This window comes from Anser brachyrhynchus (assembly GCF_964034855.1).
Source record: "Anser brachyrhynchus genome assembly, chromosome: 2".
In the NCBI taxonomy this organism is placed as follows: domain Eukaryota; kingdom Metazoa; phylum Chordata; class Aves; order Anseriformes; family Anatidae; genus Anser; species Anser brachyrhynchus.
The window spans coordinates 79636896-79657996 of record NC_137695.1 but is presented as its reverse complement, the minus strand read 5'-3'; the positions used below and the strand labels follow the sequence as shown (position 1 = coordinate 79657996).

The window sequence follows — 21101 nt, the reverse complement described above, 5'->3', positions numbered from 1 at the left end:
CCTAGCTTTCCCATGGTATTACACTGTAGCTGCTTGCCACTAGAAAACAAGTGTTCTAATTTTAAACTTAAAGCCTACGTCTGTACTGAAACTATGGAGAACAGCTTTAATGTTCCTTCAAATCCAGTTTCTGCATCACAGTAGTGTAATTGAGCTCTAGTGACTAGAACTTGTATTCTTGTACTTTATAACCATGGCTTTATACTCTTTTCACATTCTGCAGAAGCTGGAACTAGATCGATTCATGCTTTATGCTCATGGTCCAGACCTTTGCAGGGAATCGGATCTCCGCCATGCCATGGCCAACTGCTTTGAAGCCCTGATAGGTAAACCATGTGTATTTGTGTATGCACAAATAGCCGTGTTTTGATGTCCACGTAGCACATAGGTCTGTGCTGAGTAGTTCTACTAAGAGTAAGTGATAAAGCTTCTTAAATTTCCATTTTCTTCATCTCCTGTACATACTCCATGTGTATGACATGATGAATATGCAGTATTACAATGAAAAATCTTGTCTTCTGTATCCTGCTTCTCAAGTGCAGAAGATGCACCCATTTCATGTTGTGGTATGGCACTTCCACCCATTGCTGGAGGATTTCACTCCTCATGCATGCTGTGGACTGCCACGTGCAGTCCTCTGGGCAGGAGCAGCTTGTTCACCATGGCCTGGCAGGAAAAGTGGAGGCTCGCTGCTTCCATTAGTAATGGGGGTCCCACATCAGCCCTGAATTTTCATCTGTGACTTGCTTTCAGAGTGCACCAGCCCACTTTCTCTGTGCCATGGTAACATTCTCCTGTGGGTTAAATGTGACATTTGCCAAGTAAATCTTTTTTTGGTCTTTTCATTTTCCTTCCAAATATTTTTTTTTAAAAAAAAGCATGGCAATATGCCATGACTCGTGTCATAAAGCTCCCAAAACCCACTGGCTGAGGATAAAGGGAAGCTGTGTCAATTTTGCTGCTGGGCACTAACATGCTGATCAGTGACTGGCTGTGCTAGTGAATAAGTTTACATGGGAGAGGTCAGGAAGACCTGACAACAGTTGCCAAAATCAGCAAGCAGAAAGGAGGAAGTCTGATCAATTACATCCATATGAACTGTTTTAAGTAGCATAATTTTCTAAATCTTTGTTTGAATACATGAAACAATTTAAACTTCACTGATTTGTCTTCATAGTCATACAAATGTGCTGTATGTGATATGAGCTATAGAAATGGATTAGCCCTGTTCCAGGTCTTTATATTCCATACAGGATCCTAAAGCTCTTTGTTCTGCTTTTAAAAAACAGATCACAGCTGGCTTAGATGGCAAGTTTTGTGTGTTCTGCCTTGGGCCAAATTGCGTTTCATCTTATCAAGAAACAGGAGTTGTCTTTCTAACTCTATTTTGCTTTCTTTGAGTGTTTTGATCTTTAAAAATAAATAATAAAAAATTAATTTAAAAAAGGAGAGGAACACTAGATATGTATCTGTGGCTTCATTCATATACTTCAGCCTGTCTGGGATATGGTGATGAGGACTATTTGGCAGGCACTGAGATTTTCTGAGAGCAGGATTGCTGTTTAAATCCAATATGAAGTTGTTCATGAAGTTAATTGAGCAGTAAGGCTTTGTCAGGGCCATAGCTAAAATCTGGGAGCTTGTAAAGGGACTGTAAAAATGTATGTGGGCTCTGGAGCTCCTATTTGAGAACCCTTCTAGAAGTCTGGTGCTTTTTCCTTGTGATGAAAATAATAAGCAAAACTGTAAGCAGACTGCCTAGGACCTGCTTAGAATTCGCTGCTGTCAACATGCCTCTGGCAATGTGCTCTTATAAACCCCGAAACCATAGTCCAAAGAAAGTAGTTGACCTACTGAGAGCATTAAAAAGGGGGATGGGGGTGGAAGCAGAGCAATGCAGAGTGTTCTCCCTTTATGTGAGAACATTGACTCCCTTGCTCTGTGCTCTTCATGTAGCTGTGTATTCCATTTGCTTTTATATAGATGTGTGTACAAGGACTAACTTGAGGTTTTCAGAAGCTTTTCTATAAAGATAATCAAGGAACAAAGTGCCAATATTGAATTTTAAAAGTGCCTGTGCAGATAGAGTGCATGTGGTATATCAAAAGTTTAATCTAACACAAATTTTGCAGTTTGTTACTAATGGACAGGTGGAGGGCTAGTGAGGGCTGCATATGCAGTTAAAATATATATATTTGTACAACTAATCTCTAGAAATAGAGAGAGTTGCAGTTAAGGGAGATAACGTTATGACGCTGAGGAGACACCGAGGTTTGAAATAGGTCTGACATTTATATGCAGAATATAATGTTGAAAGTGCAGAATAAATGTAAACTATTTGCTGGTTATTGAAATGTAGACAGTGACATTATTGAATACATATATGGTATAGATTGCTGGAAAACTGGAAACTACTTCTAGAAATAGATTGCTTCTAGCCTAATTTGCTTAAACTTTGCTCATTGGGTATATCAATTAAGTGTCAGTTTTTTCTGTGCGTTTTACAACTATTGATTTATGCTTATGTTTAATTTGCTTCAGATTTGTCAAAAACAGATATTCTGATTATTAACAGAGCATGCTTTTAAATAAATATATTGGAAGTAAAGGCAGCAGAGACCTTTGAGTAACTTGTACTTAGTAAACTTCTAAGAACTAATGTGTTGTTGCACTTGGACATATTGTTTTCCTCATATAGGAGCTGTTTATCTAGAAGGGAGCCTAGAAGAGGCCAAACAATTATTTGGACGTTTGCTCTTCAATGACAAGGTATGTATGTATTTTTGATTTGCTTTATATTTAAAAAATAACTGAAGACATGTCTCCTTGCCCATCGTTTTACCAAAGAATCACAAATGAACAGGAAGACACCTGTGGTACTTAATTCCTGGAAACTCAATGTAACATAGCACATTTAGGAAAGCAAGCTGCACTGGTTCAGGCAAAAAGAAAAAATATGGTGTTCACTCAGGTGTGCTGTTTGTTGGTTGGATGAGGTAGGGAAGGGAGTGTGGTGTGGGAAACCTGCAGGCTTCCATGCAGAGTGTTATTCTGACAAGAGGTAGGTGCTGTGGGTCCAGATGGCGTGCTTTGGTGAAAGGATGCACATATCAAGTGACTGTTGCTGTTTCATAAGTTGAATCATAGAACCCCCAGAAGTTTTAGATACCTTAACAAATTACACGGGATTTCATCCAACATTTACCTAATTGCATAATTAGTCTGATCGATTCTTGGATATTTTATCCTAGATCGCGGTTATTTCGTATTTATCCCATATAATGGCTAAGAAGAGTAACCAGTACATTCTACTGAGACAATACATGTAGCAGTAGTTATGGGATGAATTAGTCTTCTCCATCTTGAAAGTCTGAGTCTGCGAAATGACAAAGTTTATTAGAAATAGAAGTATTTTGAAGCCTATTGTCACTCATGCTTACAGGCACTGAGCAGCAAATAATGAAGGAAACCTGTATGAAAGGCAAGAGTACAAGGTTTTTCTTCATTTTAGTTCTCACTTTTGGTTAAATCAAACTTGCAACTGAGGAGTGCAAATAAAGTTAGACCTGAGGCCTAAAAAAATCTTTTTCCCTTTAACCACTTTCTATTTGGTTCAAGGATTTTTCCACCTCTTTGACACAAGCTAATTGGGAGAACTACAGGCAGTTTGAACAGCAAATACACGATTTTAAAAATTAGTTTGCCAGCACTATTGAATTTGCAATAAGCAGAGTCAGCATCTGAAATAGTTCAGTATTTCAAGTAATGACATTTTATTTAGTACTGTGGAATTTGTTAAATGACCCCCTTGAGCATTAAAGGCATCTCTCAATGTTTGCAGGACCTGCGGGATGTATGGCTTAATTATCCACTGCACCCACTCCAAGTAAGTGTATTCCTTTCTGTAATAAATTTCATAGCTCTGTTTTATTTTCAAGGATGCTTTTCCATAGGTTTCCACTGTAATGACATCTCAGAAAATTTTCTAAAAAGTAGCCAGAGGAGTGTATGTATTTGCCTTTGATTTTTTGATAAATAATGAATCTATGCCTCTCAGGATTAATCATTCACCTTTCTTTGGCTCATGTTTGATATATAACTGTGCTTTTCGTATGATAAATCTAGTGAGAGGTAAAGTTCTGGCATCTTCCTGTTATCTTGTGGAAGCTAGGGGAGGGGAAAGGTTACAAAAACAGTCTTTGTACATGTTTTCTTAACCTGAAATTAAGACTGGAACTTTAATAGTTGAAAGTCACATTAGTTAAATGGCCTAAGAGCGTGATGCTGATTTTTGTTGTTGTTCAATGACAGCATGGTTTTTTCAGTGGTTGTGGTAGCTTTAATAGCTGAACATTGAAAGTATGAAGGTGTCTGAAAACTAATTTATCTTCTATGTATTTGTGAGGTCCACCAGTGGTTAGTGTACAAGTTTGGAAGCTGAGAGAACTACATTGTAGCTTCCTATCTTCACCTCTTCCAAGGGTGCAGGAGTGCTGCAAGGATAGCTGTATTCAAGTTGCGATGCAGTCAGTACGGTTTTCAGGATCATACAAACATCTAAGAGTGTTTCTTTTGTCCAACCAAATCTCTGATGTTTTGTGCAGAGTCAGTTTGACTCCTTTGAAACTTCTTTGTGAGCACACCCTTCAGCAGGTCACTTTGAGGCTTCCATCTGAAATGTTGCATACAGATTTACAGATTTTGCAATGGTTATTTAGGCAAAATCTTTAGCAACAAATCAGTGCACCTGAAGCATTTTAAAACCAACTCTATGCGGGTGTAAGACAGAACTAAACAGAAAAGAATGTTACTGGAAAGATCTTTCACAATTCACCATCAGCTATTCTCAGTGGTGGCATTTCTTCCCAAGATAAGTTTTTTTTTTTCTGAATTTCTTTATTTTTGATTTTATTTTTTTATCCGCTGTCTCTGTTTTCATGAAGAAGGCTTGGACTCTGCTTATAGAGTTGGTGACTATATATGCTGCTAGATAATCTCCAATCTATCTATCTATCTATCTATATATATGATATTGGAGACTATATATGTTGATTGTCACTTGTTACCCCTATCCTAACTTCTCTTTGATGAAAACGTTCTTTCTTCCATGTCTCAGAAGCTGTCCTAGCTCTCTGCTTGCCAGGAAGGGGAGTCACAGGCCTGCCAAGTTGCACCTTGGGTACAGCTAGCCTGACAAGTGGCAGTTTAATTTTTTATTAAGTGTCTCTAACAATATAGCAAATTAGGTTCTGATTTAAAATAAACAATAATAGCTCTGTGTGAGATAAAGAGAACTGGAAGGTCTGTAACCCTGTCATTTGATTTAGTCAGATCAGTGGAAAATGTGATTAAAAAAAAAAAAAAAGTAAAATGGAACAAAAAACAAAACAACAACAAAGTGAATATTGTCAATCCTACAAAGATTTAAAGAAATGGCTGAAACAAAAGAAACAGAAGGAGTAGAAATCTCCACATCTTACAGGGAATGGAGATCATCAGTGGATTTCCCTAGGTATCTTTGCTGAAATACAGGCTGTTCACATCTCCACCTTAGGGAGGAGGTGGAGCACTGAGGTGGCAGTTTGACAATACCAAATTATTCAGGGTAGCAGGGACAACAGGAGGCTGAAGAATTGCAGTCTGACAGTGAGAATTCAAGAGTGAATAGCTATGAAGTGAAAAAGAACAAAACACCATGTAGGTAAATAGGGCTTCACATAAGGAAGCAAAAAAACAGTCCCAGCTCCACATGCAACTGAACTCCAAACTGACCATAATCATCAAAAAGGGGATTTTAGTGCTGGGATATGTAGCCTTGTGAAGACATAGGGCGAAAGCTCAGTCGTGTTTCAAAAAAGACAAACTGAAGGTTATCAATTAATAGAAAAAGGACAGAACAAACAAAAAAGATTATAATGCTACTTCAAAAAAACATGTGTCTTGTGTGTACACCTTGAATATTATGTGCTGTTCTGCCTTGTATTTTGACAATGATACACTAGAAATATAACAGGTGGTGGGAAGAAAGAACTAGAGGCAACAGAGGTAGCGTAGAAAGATCAAAGCTTCTCTTGGAAGAAAAGCAAGCAAGTTAGTGATCTTCAGGCTGGAAAAGAAGTGATCACAGAATGGTTTGGGTTGGAAGGAACCTTAAAAGATCACCTGGTTCCAACCCCCTGCCATGGGCAGGGACACCTCCCACCAGACCAGGTTGCTCAAAGCCCCATCCAGCCTGGCCTTGAGCACCTCCAGGGATGGGGCATGATGGGAAGGCAAGGCCTGGAACAGGCATGTCCAAAACATAAGTAGACAAACAATTAACCAATTGCTTGTTCCAGTATAGGCAGTAGGAATAATCAAAAAGAAACTTGAGACCCAAGTTTGAACAAAGCTGGTTCTTTAGGGAAAAAAAAAATCAACAGATTTGTGGAACGTGTTGATGAACATTTCTGGGGATACTGAAAGCTTATATGTGCCAATGGGTCGAGCTTGTGGAAGAGGACTTGCACAACCCGTTGTGGGTTACTAAGTATACTTAAACAGGACTTGGGCAGTCCATTGCAGCTGATAGTTGGAGGATTAAATAGCTCTCAGGAAAGTCCTTAATAGACTTGCATTATTATTGCTTTTCCTTTAGACATCACCTGGATGCCTTCTCTTAGATGTTGTTATACAAGACAAATGCCCAGTGTGACTGAAGAAAATGCCTAAGTCATTTTCCAACTCCAGAAAGCCATTTTAGTGTCACCACGTCAAAGACATTAGACAAAAAACTGATAAGGACAGATACTGACCTAAGTGATCGTTTTAATTTTCTGATGTTATTGTGTTCTTATGATTTTTTTCATACTAAGTGTTCTTCATTTTTGATACTCAAGTGAGAGAAATAGATTACTGTTTTCTCATCTTGATGCATGGTGTGACAGCCATATTCTATTAATTTTAGAATTTGTTGTTCAATTGCAATTTCTTAACATCAGGGATCTGACAATTTTATGAAGTAGCACATGCTATTGACATGAGACAAGACCACATAAGCAACATGTTATAAATACCTTAAGTGTTTTTAAAAGGCAAAAAGCAAAAACACATTCATCAGACCTCACATTTTCTTTGCATAGTAAATATCCAAGACAAAAAGCCAGAAGAAGCTGGATTTTCTCAGTTCTGCTGTCCACAAAATGACTTGTTCACTGTGTTCTTTGCCCTTGGTTTACAAAAGCTTTTCTTTTCTCTGAAAAGTTCTGAAATAGAACCAGTTTGTCATTACTTGCTCTTCATTTTATTTACAGCTGCAGGAGTCTAATACTGACAGGCAACTCATTGAGACATCTCCAGTTCTTCAAAAGCTTACGGAGTTTGAGGAGGCAATTGGAGTCATCTTTACTCACGTGCGGCTTCTAGCACGTGCATTCACTCTGAGGACAGTAGGTTTTAACCACCTGACTCTGTGAGTATGCGTCAAGAGTCCTTGTATAGCTCTGTTGGCCCTGCTGTTAGTATCTCAAATTGCTTTGTTTGCAAACAAACTCTAGGTGTTCTATCTCTTCTTCAGAAGAGAGAGAATAGCAGTGTTTGTCAGCCTGCCTGTTTTGGTATTCTGTCTCTGACAGTAGTCAATAGTGGATAACTTCGGAATTACAAATGTGTTAAAGAACCATCCTGGTGTATCTTCTGAGCTTCCTGCATCATTGACTTTGGGACAGCATTCTTGACACTGTAGCAAAACGCTCCTGAAGGTACATCTGGGCAGAGAAAAAAAAAAAAGTCATGTTTTTTGGGCCTGCTACAGACCTTGTGTTATACTGTATGTACAGCACCTGAACATGCAGTAGGCTTGGGTCTCTGACTAGAGCTGCAAGACACTGTAACAAAGGAAATAGTGTTGTGCCAGTGCATATCCAGTCCACGATCTAACATGGGTTTAAACCCTGATCATTTTATTTCTTGTGAATGGACAGATCTTTCTCTATTGAAATCACTGCAAGTACAGCCCACTGTAGGAGAAGATCAGGTTCAAGACCATCTAAGGAACCTGAAGGTGCACAAGTCCATGGGACCAGATGAGGTTCATCCGCTGGTCCTGAGGGAACTGGCAGATGAAGCTGCTAAGCCACTATCAGTTGTATTTGAGAAGTCACAGCAATCTGAAGTTCCCACTGACTGGAAGAGGGGAAACAAAGTCCACATTTGTAAAAAGGAGGAAAAAAAAACTAAAAGGAAGACCTGGGAAGCTACAGGCCAGTCAGTCTCACCTCCATGCCCAGCAAGATCATGGAGCAGATCCTCCTGGAAACTATGCTAAGGATGGAGAATAAGGAGGTGATTGGTGACAGCTAGCGTGGCTTCACTAAGGGCAAATCGTGCCTGACATGTGGCGTTTGATGATGGGGTTACATTGTTGGTGGGTAGGGGAAGAGCAACTGATGTCATCTACCTGGACTTGTACAAAGCATTTGACAGTCCCACACAACGTCCTTGTCTCTGAATTGGAGAGACATGGATTTGGTGGATGGACCACTCAGTGGATAAGGAATTGTTTGAATGGTTGCACTCATTGTTGCAGTCAGCAGTTCAATGTCCAGGTGGAGACCAGTAAGTGGCATTCCTCGAGGGTTGGTACTGGGACTGGCACCATTTAATATCTTTGTTAGCAACATGCACAGTGGGATCGAGTGCACCCTCAGCCAATGACACCAAGCCATGTGGTGCAGTCAGCATGCTGGAGGGAAGGGATGCCATCCAGAGGAACATAGGAAGGCTTGAGAGGTGGGCTTGTGCAAACCTCATGGAGTTCAACAAGGCCAAGTTACAAGGTCCTGCATCTGGGTTGAGGCAATCCCAAGCACAAATACAGGCTGGGTGGAGAATGGACTGAAAACAGCCCTGAGGAGAAGGACCTGGGAGTGTTGGTTGGTGAGAAGCTCAACATGAGCCAGCAGTGTGCACTTAAGCCTAGAAAGCCAACCGTATTCTGGACTACATCAAAAGAAGTGTGGCCAGCAGGGCAAAGGAGGGGATTTTTCTGCTCTGCTCTTGTGAGACCCCACCTGGAGTCCTGCGTTCAGCTCTGGATTCCCCTAACACAAGAAGTATGTGGACCTGTTGGAGTGAGCCCAGAGGAGGGCCATGGGGATGACGAAAGGGCTGGAGCACCTCTCCTATGAAAAACAGGCTCAGAGAATTGGGGTTGTTCAGCCTGGAGAGGGCTCTGGGGAGGCGTTATAGTGGCCTTCCAGTACCTAAAGGAGGCCTACAGGAAAGCTGGAGAGAGAACGTAGAGGGAAGGCTATCACGGAGAGTAGTGATGGAACAAAGGACTTTAAACTAAAAGAGGGTAGATTTAGATTAGATATTAGGAAGGAATTCTTCACTCAGAGTGGCACAGGCACAGGCTGCCCAGAGAAGCTGTGGATGCCCCACCCTTGGAGGTGATCAGGGCCAGGTTGGATGGGGCTTTGGGCAACCTGCTCTGGTGGGAGGTGTCCCTGCCCATGGCAGGGGGATTGGAACTGGATGATCCTTAAGGATCTCTTCCAACCCAAACCATTTTATGATTCATTAGTTTGCTTGTTTTTAAGAAGTTACAGGTAGAGACCTTATCCCATCACAAACCTGATTTCAATTGATCTTCTTCAATTAGTCCTAGATCTGTGATCTAAAAACCATGTTTATCTTTAGCTACTTTGATTTGCTTTCCTCCTCAAAGTCAGTATTACAGCAGTTTGTTGTGTTTTCATCTCACCTGGTTAACTCTGGAAATTTGTCTTAAGTGTGTTCAAAAATGAGTGAGGCTTACTTTCAGATCACTCTTTATTTTAATTTGCGTGTGCATGCTGGTTTTGTTTTTTCCTTCCTGAGTGCTTATTGATTTTGCTGCATTGATGTCTCATTTTTCAGAGGCCACAATCAGAGGATGGAATTCCTGGGTGACTCCATAATGCAGCTGGTAGCCACAGAGTATTTATTCATACATTTCCCTGATCATCATGAAGGGCACTTAACGGTGAGACTGCCATCAATCATGCTCTGAGAGAGCAAGTGTGGGATACAGACTGAAATTATGGGAGCCACTAGTGAATTATTCTGGATTTGATTAATAAAAGAAGCCCGAGCAACCACTGCTCTTAATAAGACTTTGTTAATTTTAAGTCACGAGCTCTGCAATGAATAAGAAAAGGTGATTTGTGAGCCCAGTGCAATAATTTTTGTTGCCTGTGAAATGGATCAATATTTTTAGGATGTCAGTTACAAACTTGGGAGATAAGACTAGTTCATGTTTCATGACAGGTGTTTCAAACCATTTATTTAAACAGGCGCATCATGTGAGTTTTATTCATGACTTCTAATCCTTTGAACCCAAAACCAGGCGGGGTTATCTTTCAAGATAAGAAATTTTTACAATCTAAAATTAAAATTTACTATATTTTCTTATTGCTTTTAATTTGGAGCTCCTATAATAACTTCTGAATTTAGTTTTAATATTGTTAGTCATCTATTGCTGATTATGGTAACCTTTCAGCATTTCTTGTCCATGCTCTGAACAACCTAGTCTGGGGATCTTTCAGTTACTTACGTTACTTTAGATGTAGGGTTGTAATATATGTAGCATTTCCTGATTGACTGATTCTTTTAGTACTGTAGCTAGGCAGTATGAGAGGAAGACATTTTTCTTAGGTTTGCTGAATTTTTCTTAGTTTTCAAGTCTTGATTAGAACAAAAAAGTGATACATGTATTAAGAATATATGTCAAGTTCTCTAGTTCAAATTAAGAAGTAACACTGGTTTTCTTAGCTACTGGGAGTGGTTTTTGCAAATCAGTGAAGGGATGGTGCTGATAAGTCTCTGACAGGCAGCGTGTTTTGAAGAAAATACCACTTAGGTGTTTACAAAAAAGACAAAGTATGTGCTCTAATTAAGTCATTTTCATTTTCTCTCACCATTTCTTAAGTGTCATTTATATTTGTATGAGTTCTTCTGCACCATTCAGGAGAAGCAGTTGATGAAGCCTGAACTTCTGATGTAAAAATTAAAAGGGGCCTTGTCATATTAATTCTTTACAGAAGAAACAAAAGCATAAGGCAGAAATCCAAGACTGGCGTTGTTTTCCTTTGTAGGTGACTTTTAAGAACATATGCATCAGTGTTGTTATAGTAAGATAAATCTTCCAAAAATATTTGGCAGGAAGGACATCAAGTGCTGCTATTAATGGGTATAAATACTCAAAACAACGATCAGAACATCACTGTGTTGCTTAATTTAATGATAAGTGAGTTGGCAAGTAGAACAAGCTGCATGTTGTCCAAGATTTAGGGGAAACTACAAAGAGTGGAATGGATGCTGAAAATACATAATAGCACAGAGGTAGGCAGTGCTGAGAATAAAATTTGAATTCTGGGGATGTGCTTGCAGTGTAAAAGAAAATAGTCTTTGAATGTCTCTTAAATATGAGGATAAATGAAATGAGACTTGTGGGGTGGAGGGAGACTGAGGTAGGACCTGAAGAGAAACAGCAAACTCTGGGTTCTTTTCTCCTCTTGACTTGAGATGTTTGGAAATAATAATGGAGCATCAGATGGGTGGTGTCTGTTGAAGACAACGTTGGTAAAGGATGGGAAGATACCACTTGACTGGCAATGCAGTGGCTTCCCAGTGTGTAGTGATTACTTGTGAAGAGAGGTCTGTAAATTAACTATATAAGAACAAGGAAAGGAGAATGTAGTCTTGTATACATATTTTAAGATAGTCAAATGGTCTATCAAAAAATAGAATGAAGTTTTGTTGGCTACTGGAGGATACTTCCCCAGTGCTACCTTATGCTACAGTCATGGGTAGCAGTATGCTGTGTGAAGGTGGAAGAAAAACTCATTTTTGATTAGAATTGAGGTCCTCACTGTATCACAAAGAGGAATTAAGCTTATTGCTAGATACCACTTACAGAAGAGGCAAGTTTTAATATGGAATAAGTTGAGAACCACAGTGCTGGATGGGTAAGTGGTTCTTGCCATCTCTAATTTGCTGTGTAGTGTGTATGTGGCTCACTTATGATAGTGCTAATAGTGGATGTGGGTCCTGTCAAAATAAATACTCCGCAAATACAGCAAAAGAGATCCTACTTCTCCCATTGCAATAAATGGGTTTTCCTCACATGATACTGCATTTCTGTCTCATAGGTTGCATGTTGTAGTTAGGATTTGGTTGGGAAGAGTATCTTATGGGAAAAAAAAAAAAGGTGGCTTTTGGAAAGGAACAAGTAGAAGGTGAGTTTAAGCACAGGTTAGGAGGGCTGGTAGTAATCCTTTCTGCAGTCTGCCTAGTTTATGAAGATCAAGTTGCAAGTATCTGCTTCATACATCATTGCCAAACAAATTATGAACATATTGTTCTTTATTTATCTGTTGTCAGAGATGAAGTATCAGGTACAGTGAATAAATCTTGATTTTCATAAGCTCAGTTGACGTTCTGGAGCCAGGTAGCATATAACTTGGATCTAATAAGCTGTGCAAATGTGATATGGAAGACAAAAGAGGGAAAAACATTGTATGCAGCTTCTCAACTCTGGTTTATATAAAAGCAGTGGAAGAAAGGCATTTTTTTCAGGATACCCCAATTTATTAAAATACGCTGTTTCGTTTAAAGAAGAAAATTAAAATCCACAAACACAAAGCTCACCTTAACCATGGGTTCAGAAAATATAACAAAAATCTGAAATACCAAAATACTCCTTTAGGCTGCGACAGATTGTATCTTTGACAGAGCTCTGATTAGATTGCTAATTTAGCAATCTGCCTAGAGTCAGGGGTAAGCTCTTAGGGGGCTGTGCTGGGAAACCAGGTGTCCTGGACATTGTCATGTGTTGAAAATGTTAGAGCCAGATTTTCATCAGGGATGCATCAGTTCAGCTATAGTGCCTTCAGTAGAGCAATGTTACATTACACTAATGTAATGTAGTAGACAATGGAGACTGTTCTATAGGCTTCAAAATATCATACATTTATACTTTATGTAGAATAAATGTGTACAACTTTGTGCATTACTTAGACTAGAAGAATATAGATTAGTTGAAGAAGTATAGGACTGATGAAGAGATGGCATATGAATGCAAAGAATCTCACAAGAAAAAACATTGTAAATGCAAGAATTATCTATAGAAGGAATATATCTATAGAATAAATTGGTGAGAAGGGAAAAATCAGTGGTAGAACACGCATGTGTACATAAATCATTTGAGGTATGCTGAAACATTCTCAAACTGAGAAGTGAGAGGCAGCAAGGATTAAAAAATAAAACAAACCTCCCCCCAGCTCGTCCTACCTTTTATAGTTTGGCATCACTAATTGTTACCATTGAGTGGAACTTCTTTCTCTTGCAGCTGTTGAGAAGTTCTTTGGTGAACAACAGGACACAGGCCAAAGTGGCAGAAGAGCTGGGAATGCAAGAGTTTGCCATCACTAATGACAAGACAAAAAGACCTGTAGCTCTTCGAACTAAGACTTTGGCTGATCTCTTGGAATGTGAGTTAGTGTGGTTATAACAGCTTAGTGATTATGCAACTTTCTTATCCTCAGGGCTTATTTATGAAAGCCATCATAAATTGCTCAGATCATTATTAAAAATGTATATTCAGTTTTTCAAATAAATTATGACTATACCTCTGCACACCAAATTTTTGAACACTAGCCTACATTGCTGAAGTCTGTATGCAAGCATGAGGAAGGTGTAATTGCAGGTACAAAATTGTAGGTTTACAAATGATGGCCATGGTAGTCATGATGACTGGGTCAAAAGAATGTCTTGGAAGTTAAAACTTGTCATTGAGTCAAGCTGTTTAACAGCAGTTTCAATGTTTCAGTAATATGTTCTTGGTACTATGAGAACTATGGGAAGAAAGTAGTACCATCAGGAGGTGAGTATTTTTGTGGTTCATTTAACTACACTTTAGGAGGTTTCAAAATGGTCATTCCACTAGAGGGAAAGCTACCCAGAAATTAAATGATTTGTTTGTCTGTTTATGAAATTATGTGCTACTTTTTTTTCCCCCAAAGGAAGTGGAAACAATGATCAATATTATGCAAAGAAAGTTAATCTGTATCTTGTATATTTTGATGTATTTTGTAAGCCATTCAGACTTTCTTGGCTTTTGCCAAGATCTCTTAGCAAATGGAAATCGCACACAAACAGTAGTGATTTAGATATAAAATGTTTTCATAGTACCCAGCAGCAATTTATTACTAAGTAGCCATGGCTTGCTGGTTAAAATGTGAGATTTAGAGCTGAGTGTTGTTTCTAAGTCTTTAAATGACTGAGTGGATTTGGGTTAGTCATTTAGTCTCTTGGTCAACTTTATTTTTTCCTGTGTGTGCAAGACAGTAATACCCTCCTCAGATCACTGCTGTGAAACATACTTCAGTATGTCTTTAGAGTACTCAGGAATATTTGTTTCTAAAAGTGTAAGCCATTAACATTCTCCGTGGATATAAATGAGAGAACCTTTTTTTTTCTCCTTCCTCCTAGCCTTTATTGCTGCCCTATACATTGATAAAGATTTGGAATATGTTCACACTTTCATGAACGTATGCTTTTTTCCACGGCTAAAGGTAAGGCCAGTCAGTTTCCTACATTCCTACCATTACTGAATTTTAACGCAGTGTTTTGGACTCCTGTCACAATCTCTCAACTGTAATCTTCTTTGTGAACTTCTTATAGGAGTTCATTTTAAATCAAGATTGGAATGACCCTAAATCTCAGCTTCAGCAATGCTGCTTGACTCTCAGGACTGAAGGAAAAGAACCAGACATTCCTCTTTACAAGTAAGAACCAGCATCTTACAGCTACCAGCTAATTATCAATCTTCATTTTATACAGAGGAAGATGTGTTAAAACACCTTGTTTTTCCTGTAGCCCTCCAGTCACTGTCTGAAAATGGAAAATGTTGAACTATTGTTTTACAAGTTTTAGATGTTTTAAGCCATTACAGAATTATAAAGCATTTTTATCTTTTACAGTTTGAGGGGAAAACGTTATGTTTGATGTATGTTTGATGGAATATTTCATTGGCATCATTCTATATTGGTTCCTTCTTTAGTGTAAGGAATGAGTATTTTATATGGAATGAATCAAACAGTGGGTGTTTGGATATGAAGTCAAGATACCTCCATTATGTTTTTCAGTAGTATGAAATTTCTCTACATCCCTGTGGAAACATAAATGCATACATACCCTGATCGTTGGTTGTTGGTAATCCACAGCTGGATGCATTTGAAGGGTAACAGTTGTTGGATGCTCACTGTGCAATTCACCCTGCGTCTGTCTTCCTGTATAGCGATAGAAGAGCTCAGGGCAATGAATCTCAACTTGGAAATCTCAGTTAGCTCCCTGAAGCTGGATGGGATGGACCTTCCTTCTCTTTTGTAAACAGTTGTAAAATAGCATACTAGCTGCTTTGGAGGCAATAATAAAATTTAAGATTGTATACTGCATCCATATCCACCCAATTGTGCTGGGATGAGTGCAAAGTTAGCCCCCAAAAGAAGAGAGAGAGGCTAAGAAAGTTCAAGGCTTGTGTTGTTGGGATTATTATATAAAAAAGGCATGAAGAATGAGTCTTCATTTGTCGCATGTATGCAAGTGAAGTTTTCAATGAAATGTAGTGATTCAGTGAGAAACAGTGCTCTTCAGAAATAGGATTGTGTCAACGCTGTAACTGATACACTGGAAACCTGACTCCTTAGGGTCTCTGTGAGAGCTCACCTTTATCTTGAGTGAGGGAGATAGATACAAAAGAAATGATGTCTGATTCTTGTAAAAAGCCACTGAGTATCAGATAAGAAATGTTTGTTTTGTTTCACTGTGATGATAAATTGATTTCTGTAGTACAGTTTAGTTATCTCACTATTATCTTGTTAAATACCTTTTCTTGGGGTTCTGCTTCGGTGCAGTCAGCAGTATTGCTTTTAAATTTGGGGTTGCTTCTAATCGCTCATGTTAGTTACACAGCACACAGAGTACTATAGTTAGATACTTTAAACATTGATGTGAAATTGGTACTCCTTCCAAAAAGAAACAAGGTAGTGGACAGCACTCAAGTTGACAGCAGGGAGAGATTTGGGACAGGAAGAAGAGACACTCATTGTATGTCTAGGGAATTATCTTTTTCCACAGTAGGTGATTGTTGGTGCATGTCCTAGACTTTAGCTCAAATGGATTTTTTTTTTTTTGTGACAAACTGTAACTTTTCAAAGCTGATGGAAAATTACTGTGATAATTCACAATGTGGAGAGGTGTACTATGACCAATATAAAGTCCTTGCTAACTGTACAACTCTCAAGGACTAAAATTTTAGTGCATGCAATCATATCGGTGTGATTATTTGCAATTGCACTGCCACATGCAATTTAAATGATTTTATTCCAAGTGTATTCAGTGTTTCAGCACTTTGTGCATAGTATGCATTTTTGCCTATAGGTTGTTTTAATTTTCATATAGTGCTCCCTGATTGAACCCGGAGGAATAAGTATACTCAATATAAGTGGGATGCATTTTATGTAAATTGCTCCTATTTATTGCATGTGCACCATCCTGGCAATCTCTGGGTTAATGTAACTTATACGGCCATCCTTCAACTCTTGCTCCTTGCTATGCACTAGTTCCACTACGTGTATTTACCAGGCTGAGAGCTTGGTGATATATGTGCCACTGACAGGTTCTGCTTTTTAATAATTCCTGCCTGAATAAATCATGTCTCTCATTTCAGGACTCTACAGACAGTGGGACCATCTCATGCCAGGACATACACAGTAGCTGTTTATTTCAAAGGGGAAAGAATAGGATGTGGTAAAGGTCCAAGGTATAGTAAAAAAAAATTAATCACATATTGTTGAAGTCTGACTGTGGTGGTGTACAAAATGGCCAACCACAAAGATAGCTAAGAGTCTGGTTGGCCTTAGAAGATGAAAACTGTGGAGCCTTCCTCAAGTCATTCTGAGTTTCTGCTTTGGAATACCTGAAGGGTTTGATGTTGGTATACTTTGGGGTCTTTAGCTTTTAAGAACAAGGTGGCTTGCTATAATATCCTACTTGTGGCTCTGAGAATGGAAGCTGCAGAACAGCTTGCAGGAAATAGCAACTTCATCTGTGGCTTTATTGCAAGACTATTGTTCAACTTAAGCTAGCAAGGTAGGGGTGCGAGGCTCTTAATTTTTTTTCTGATATTACCACTTTTAGTTGTTTTTTGATTGGCTTCTAGAATTGCAAAGACTTCAACCGTAAGCCCATTTTGTGCTACCAAATTTTGTTCCTATTTTCTCTCATGTCAAAAGAAATGCTTCAGTAAAGAATGAAGTAGAATATTCTGTTAGCGTTATTGGTCGGAGTTTAAAAATATTCAACTGGAGCTGTGGTACTGTTGCTCACATATTTATGGAAAGGCTGATACGTACTCTGGGAATTACTGGCTAGTGGTTATCCAAAGAGTTTTACTACCGAACAGTAACTTTGTTATATACTTTAGTTTATTCTTTACAAGTTAAATCATATACCTGATGATCTTAGAGGTCTTATCCATAATAAGTGGATAACATATCCACTTACCCACATATCTTATCCATAACATAAATGATACTATGATTCTATACTTAACATGTTTTTGTTTGGCTTTCACAGTATTCAGCAAGCAGAAATGGGAGCTGCAATGGATGCACTTGAAAAATGTAAGATATTTGGGCAACAAAGAAAATTATTTTTAGATTACATCCTTGGACTTTACTAAAGTGAGGTGCAGGTTATGTGGAGAAGCAAAACCGAACACAGCAGATGAATGCTGTGTTGAATGCTGTCAGCTTCTGAGCAACAGGTTTGCTAATCAGTACTTTCAAGGCAATGCTGTAAAAAGAGGTGTTAATGGTAACAATAGGTATTTTTTAAAGGGAGTTAGTATGGTACAGTAAACGCGACATAGAGGGAACCACGTGCAGTGAAGTTTCATAGCATATTCAAGCATGGAAAAAATCTCAGTGGGATAAGTTCAATGTCAGACCAAACAGACTTATCTCATACTCTAATATGGGGGAGGAGGAAAACTAATTTTCAGTTGCTAATTCGGAAAATAAATTTTGATTGCAAATTTTATAGCAGGCTAGGTTAAAATCTAACAGGTAGGTCTCCAGCTAATGTAAGTTGATACTTACTTGTTAACCACAGTTCATATCAGCTGAGGATCCAGTGATCTTTGCATCTTTCAAAATTACACACAGGAAAGCCAGCATGGGAGCAGTCCCATGTTGCAATGGAATATGAGATGAAAGCAGTGAGCGTATGCAAACATCTTATATGAAAACTTCAGTTGAGTTAAAATGCCAGATGTGCAAATACTGTAAGCAAATAAATGACATGCATTTTGTGCAGCAGAAGCTCTCTGTGCAGAAAGATTAAAGTACATTTTACATTTGATTGAAAGGCCTGCAGTTCTTCAGTTGCCCAAGGGTTTTAATCTGTTCCCTGCATATGGAAATCTCAGGGTTTAAAACTTTCAGAAGACAATGAATCCCTGTAATTCCAGGGATACCAGAATTTTTCGTATCCATTTGCTAGATGTAGACTCCTCACCAGTAAATTTGGCAGGTAGAAGACACAACTTCTCTAGTGAATAATTGCAGAATCTTCATGAAATTTTCTTTGTACTTCCTTGTGAGAGTACCACCTCTCGAAGAGCTGTGAACTTCATCTCCTATCGGTGTAAGGACTTCTCACCTCTCTTTTCTGACATGTTTTTGTTTGGATACTGTAGAATAATCTAGCTAGGGAGAGATCTCTAGAGGTCTCTGCTCCAGCTACCCCTCAAAGCAGGCCCAGCTTTGCAGTTAGGCAATGTTCTCAGGTCCTTGTGCAGTCACTTTTTGACCCTCCTTAGAGATGGAGGCTCCATAGTCCTTATGGGCACGTGTTCTGGTATGTGTATTTGTGGAGTGGTTTGGGTGCTTTTTTAATGAATGCGTAAGTATTTAACTTCACGTAAAAGTCATTTTCACGTACCTGTTTATATATATGATAGTTGTGATAAGTTTATTATATAAACTTCCTTCTCCACATCATAAATGGGCTATAAACAGATTGCTACCAAGCTGAGTTCTGCAGAGTTCTTAAAGAATCACGTTATAGGCACAACGCCAAAAATACAATTTTCATTTTATGGTGCACATGAGCAACAAAATTTCCCAAAACTCCATTAAACAAAGCATTGGAGTTTTAAATACAACAACAATTTAAAAACAATTTGCTTTTGTTTAGATCGTTTTGTTTTAAATAAGAATACATTCCTACACCGAAGTTGTGAATAACTGATGAGGAAACTTTATTCCTGTAGTATTATAAGAAGACACAAATTTCGCCAGCCAATAAAACATAGCAATAAAGTCATTCTGCTCTACCAGAAACTCCTGCAAATTAGGTGGCTTCCCCACTGTGTTCTCGAGCAGAAAAAAATCTTTGTTGTCTGGGACCTGGAAAGAACAGGAAAACTCTTCTGGGGGAACCAGAGCCTCCATCTCTCTTGGTGCCAAGGGGCCTCTCCCTGAGGAACCTCAGCTGAATTCTCTTGTGGGAGCTACCTAGAGCAATCCTTTGCTAAGACATATCCCAAACTTGCTTATGGCTTTAAAGGTCGATGTAGAAACCTTTTGCATTCATCTCAGGTACAGACAAACAGCTAATGCTGATCCCAGAGCTCTGTTGCTGTAGGATCCCAGCAGGATTTGCTGCCAGCTGCGGGCTCCCATGCACTCTGCCACCTCTTGCTTTCAGAATGGCTGGAGGTGCAGGTCCAGGCAGTTGTCTGCAGCATAAATAGATTAGTGTCAGTGCCCTGGTCATGAAGAAAATACTGTATTCTGCCAGATGTGCACTAAATAGAGAGCAATTGCGTAAGCTGATTTTACAGCCTCATTTCTCACTAGTGTACCTGTGTACCAGCCAAGCAGCAAATGTCTGAAATCACAAGTATCCACCCCCTAGCTATTTCTCCATCACCTCAGCTGCATCTAGTCTATTTTATCCAGTCTTCACTCATCCATGCTCATAAACTATGCTAAGCCTGTGTACTGGCACATAACTAAGCGCTAACTTTTTCAAGAACGGATTTTACTGCAATCTATTCTGCCACGCTATTACTTTTCCATTAGGAACCCTGCCATAATGTGGGGGCATCTAGTGGATTCTGCATGGTTTAAAATAATAATGGAAACACCTGTACAATGCTTGGAACCAGTGACTTATGCTTCCTGGAGTGAGAACAAGGCAAAAAAACCTTGACAGCATTGACAGTAGACTCATTCACTTTTCAGTACTGACCACTTGTTGCTAAGGGAACTGAATGTAAAAATCTAAATAATACCTGGCCATGTTGCTATACCAGAATTTTATATTTTATTTTTTGTGCGTGTATTAGATTTGGCAGTATTTTGTTGCAGGAGAAACAGGTGTGGAAATCATAAAGTGACCAAAGTCTTATGACAGAGAGCACTTGTTTCTGTGGATTATTAGGAATGAGCAAAAATGGTAATAGCATTATTCCCCTCCAACCCTTAATCTCATCAAAGCTTTTTTTTTTTTTAAAAAAAAAAGCTTTCTGTGTTGCCAGTTTGTTTATTAATATAAAATATTTTTCCTTGTGTCAGATAACTTTCCCCAGATGGCCCATCAGAAACGGTTCATTGAACGGAAATACAGACAAGAGTTGAAAGAAATGAGGTGGGAAAGAGAGCATCAAGAGAGAGAGCCAGATGAGACCGAAGAAGCAAGGAAATAAAAGGAGGGCACGGAAGCAGTGGCATATTTACTTACCTAATAACTCTGACTGTGGCCTATGGAGACCTAACCTAGTTTCTTGCAGATGATGAATGAGGAGTGCCTGTTGATATCAAACAGAAAAACATAATCTCTGCTTTAAAGTGTGTATATAGTGTTTCGTTAGTTTGGTTTTATCTGTCAAGTTTGTTTTTTTCCAATAAGAGTTGTTTTTAAGTTTTAATTTTTATGAAAATTTGTGGGATTATTTTTATTGTTTTTACTATCTTGTATGAAATAATAAAGTATTAATTTCAAAAGTC

At 38.8% G+C, this 21101-nt stretch overlaps 1 protein-coding gene across 2 annotated transcripts in view; it reads left to right on the top strand.

Moving 5' to 3' along the window:
* DROSHA (drosha ribonuclease III) overlaps positions 1 to 21101 on the top strand; it is a 68907-nt gene extending 47806 nt beyond the window's left edge. For both annotated transcript variants that reach the window (XM_080582744.1, XM_080582743.1), the window contains 11 exons: positions 224 to 326; positions 2699 to 2769; positions 3842 to 3886; positions 7293 to 7450; positions 9901 to 10006; positions 13373 to 13514; positions 14515 to 14597; positions 14707 to 14810; positions 16754 to 16846; positions 17662 to 17708; positions 20670 to 21101. In XM_080582744.1, the coding sequence (XP_080438870.1) occupies positions 224 to 326; positions 2699 to 2769; positions 3842 to 3886; positions 7293 to 7450; positions 9901 to 10006; positions 13373 to 13514; positions 14515 to 14597; positions 14707 to 14810; positions 16754 to 16846; positions 17662 to 17708; positions 20670 to 20800 (1083 nt within the window). In that variant the 3' untranslated portion in view covers positions 20801 to 21101. The remainder of the gene's footprint in view (positions 1 to 223; positions 327 to 2698; positions 2770 to 3841; positions 3887 to 7292; positions 7451 to 9900; positions 10007 to 13372; positions 13515 to 14514; positions 14598 to 14706; positions 14811 to 16753; positions 16847 to 17661; positions 17709 to 20669) is intronic.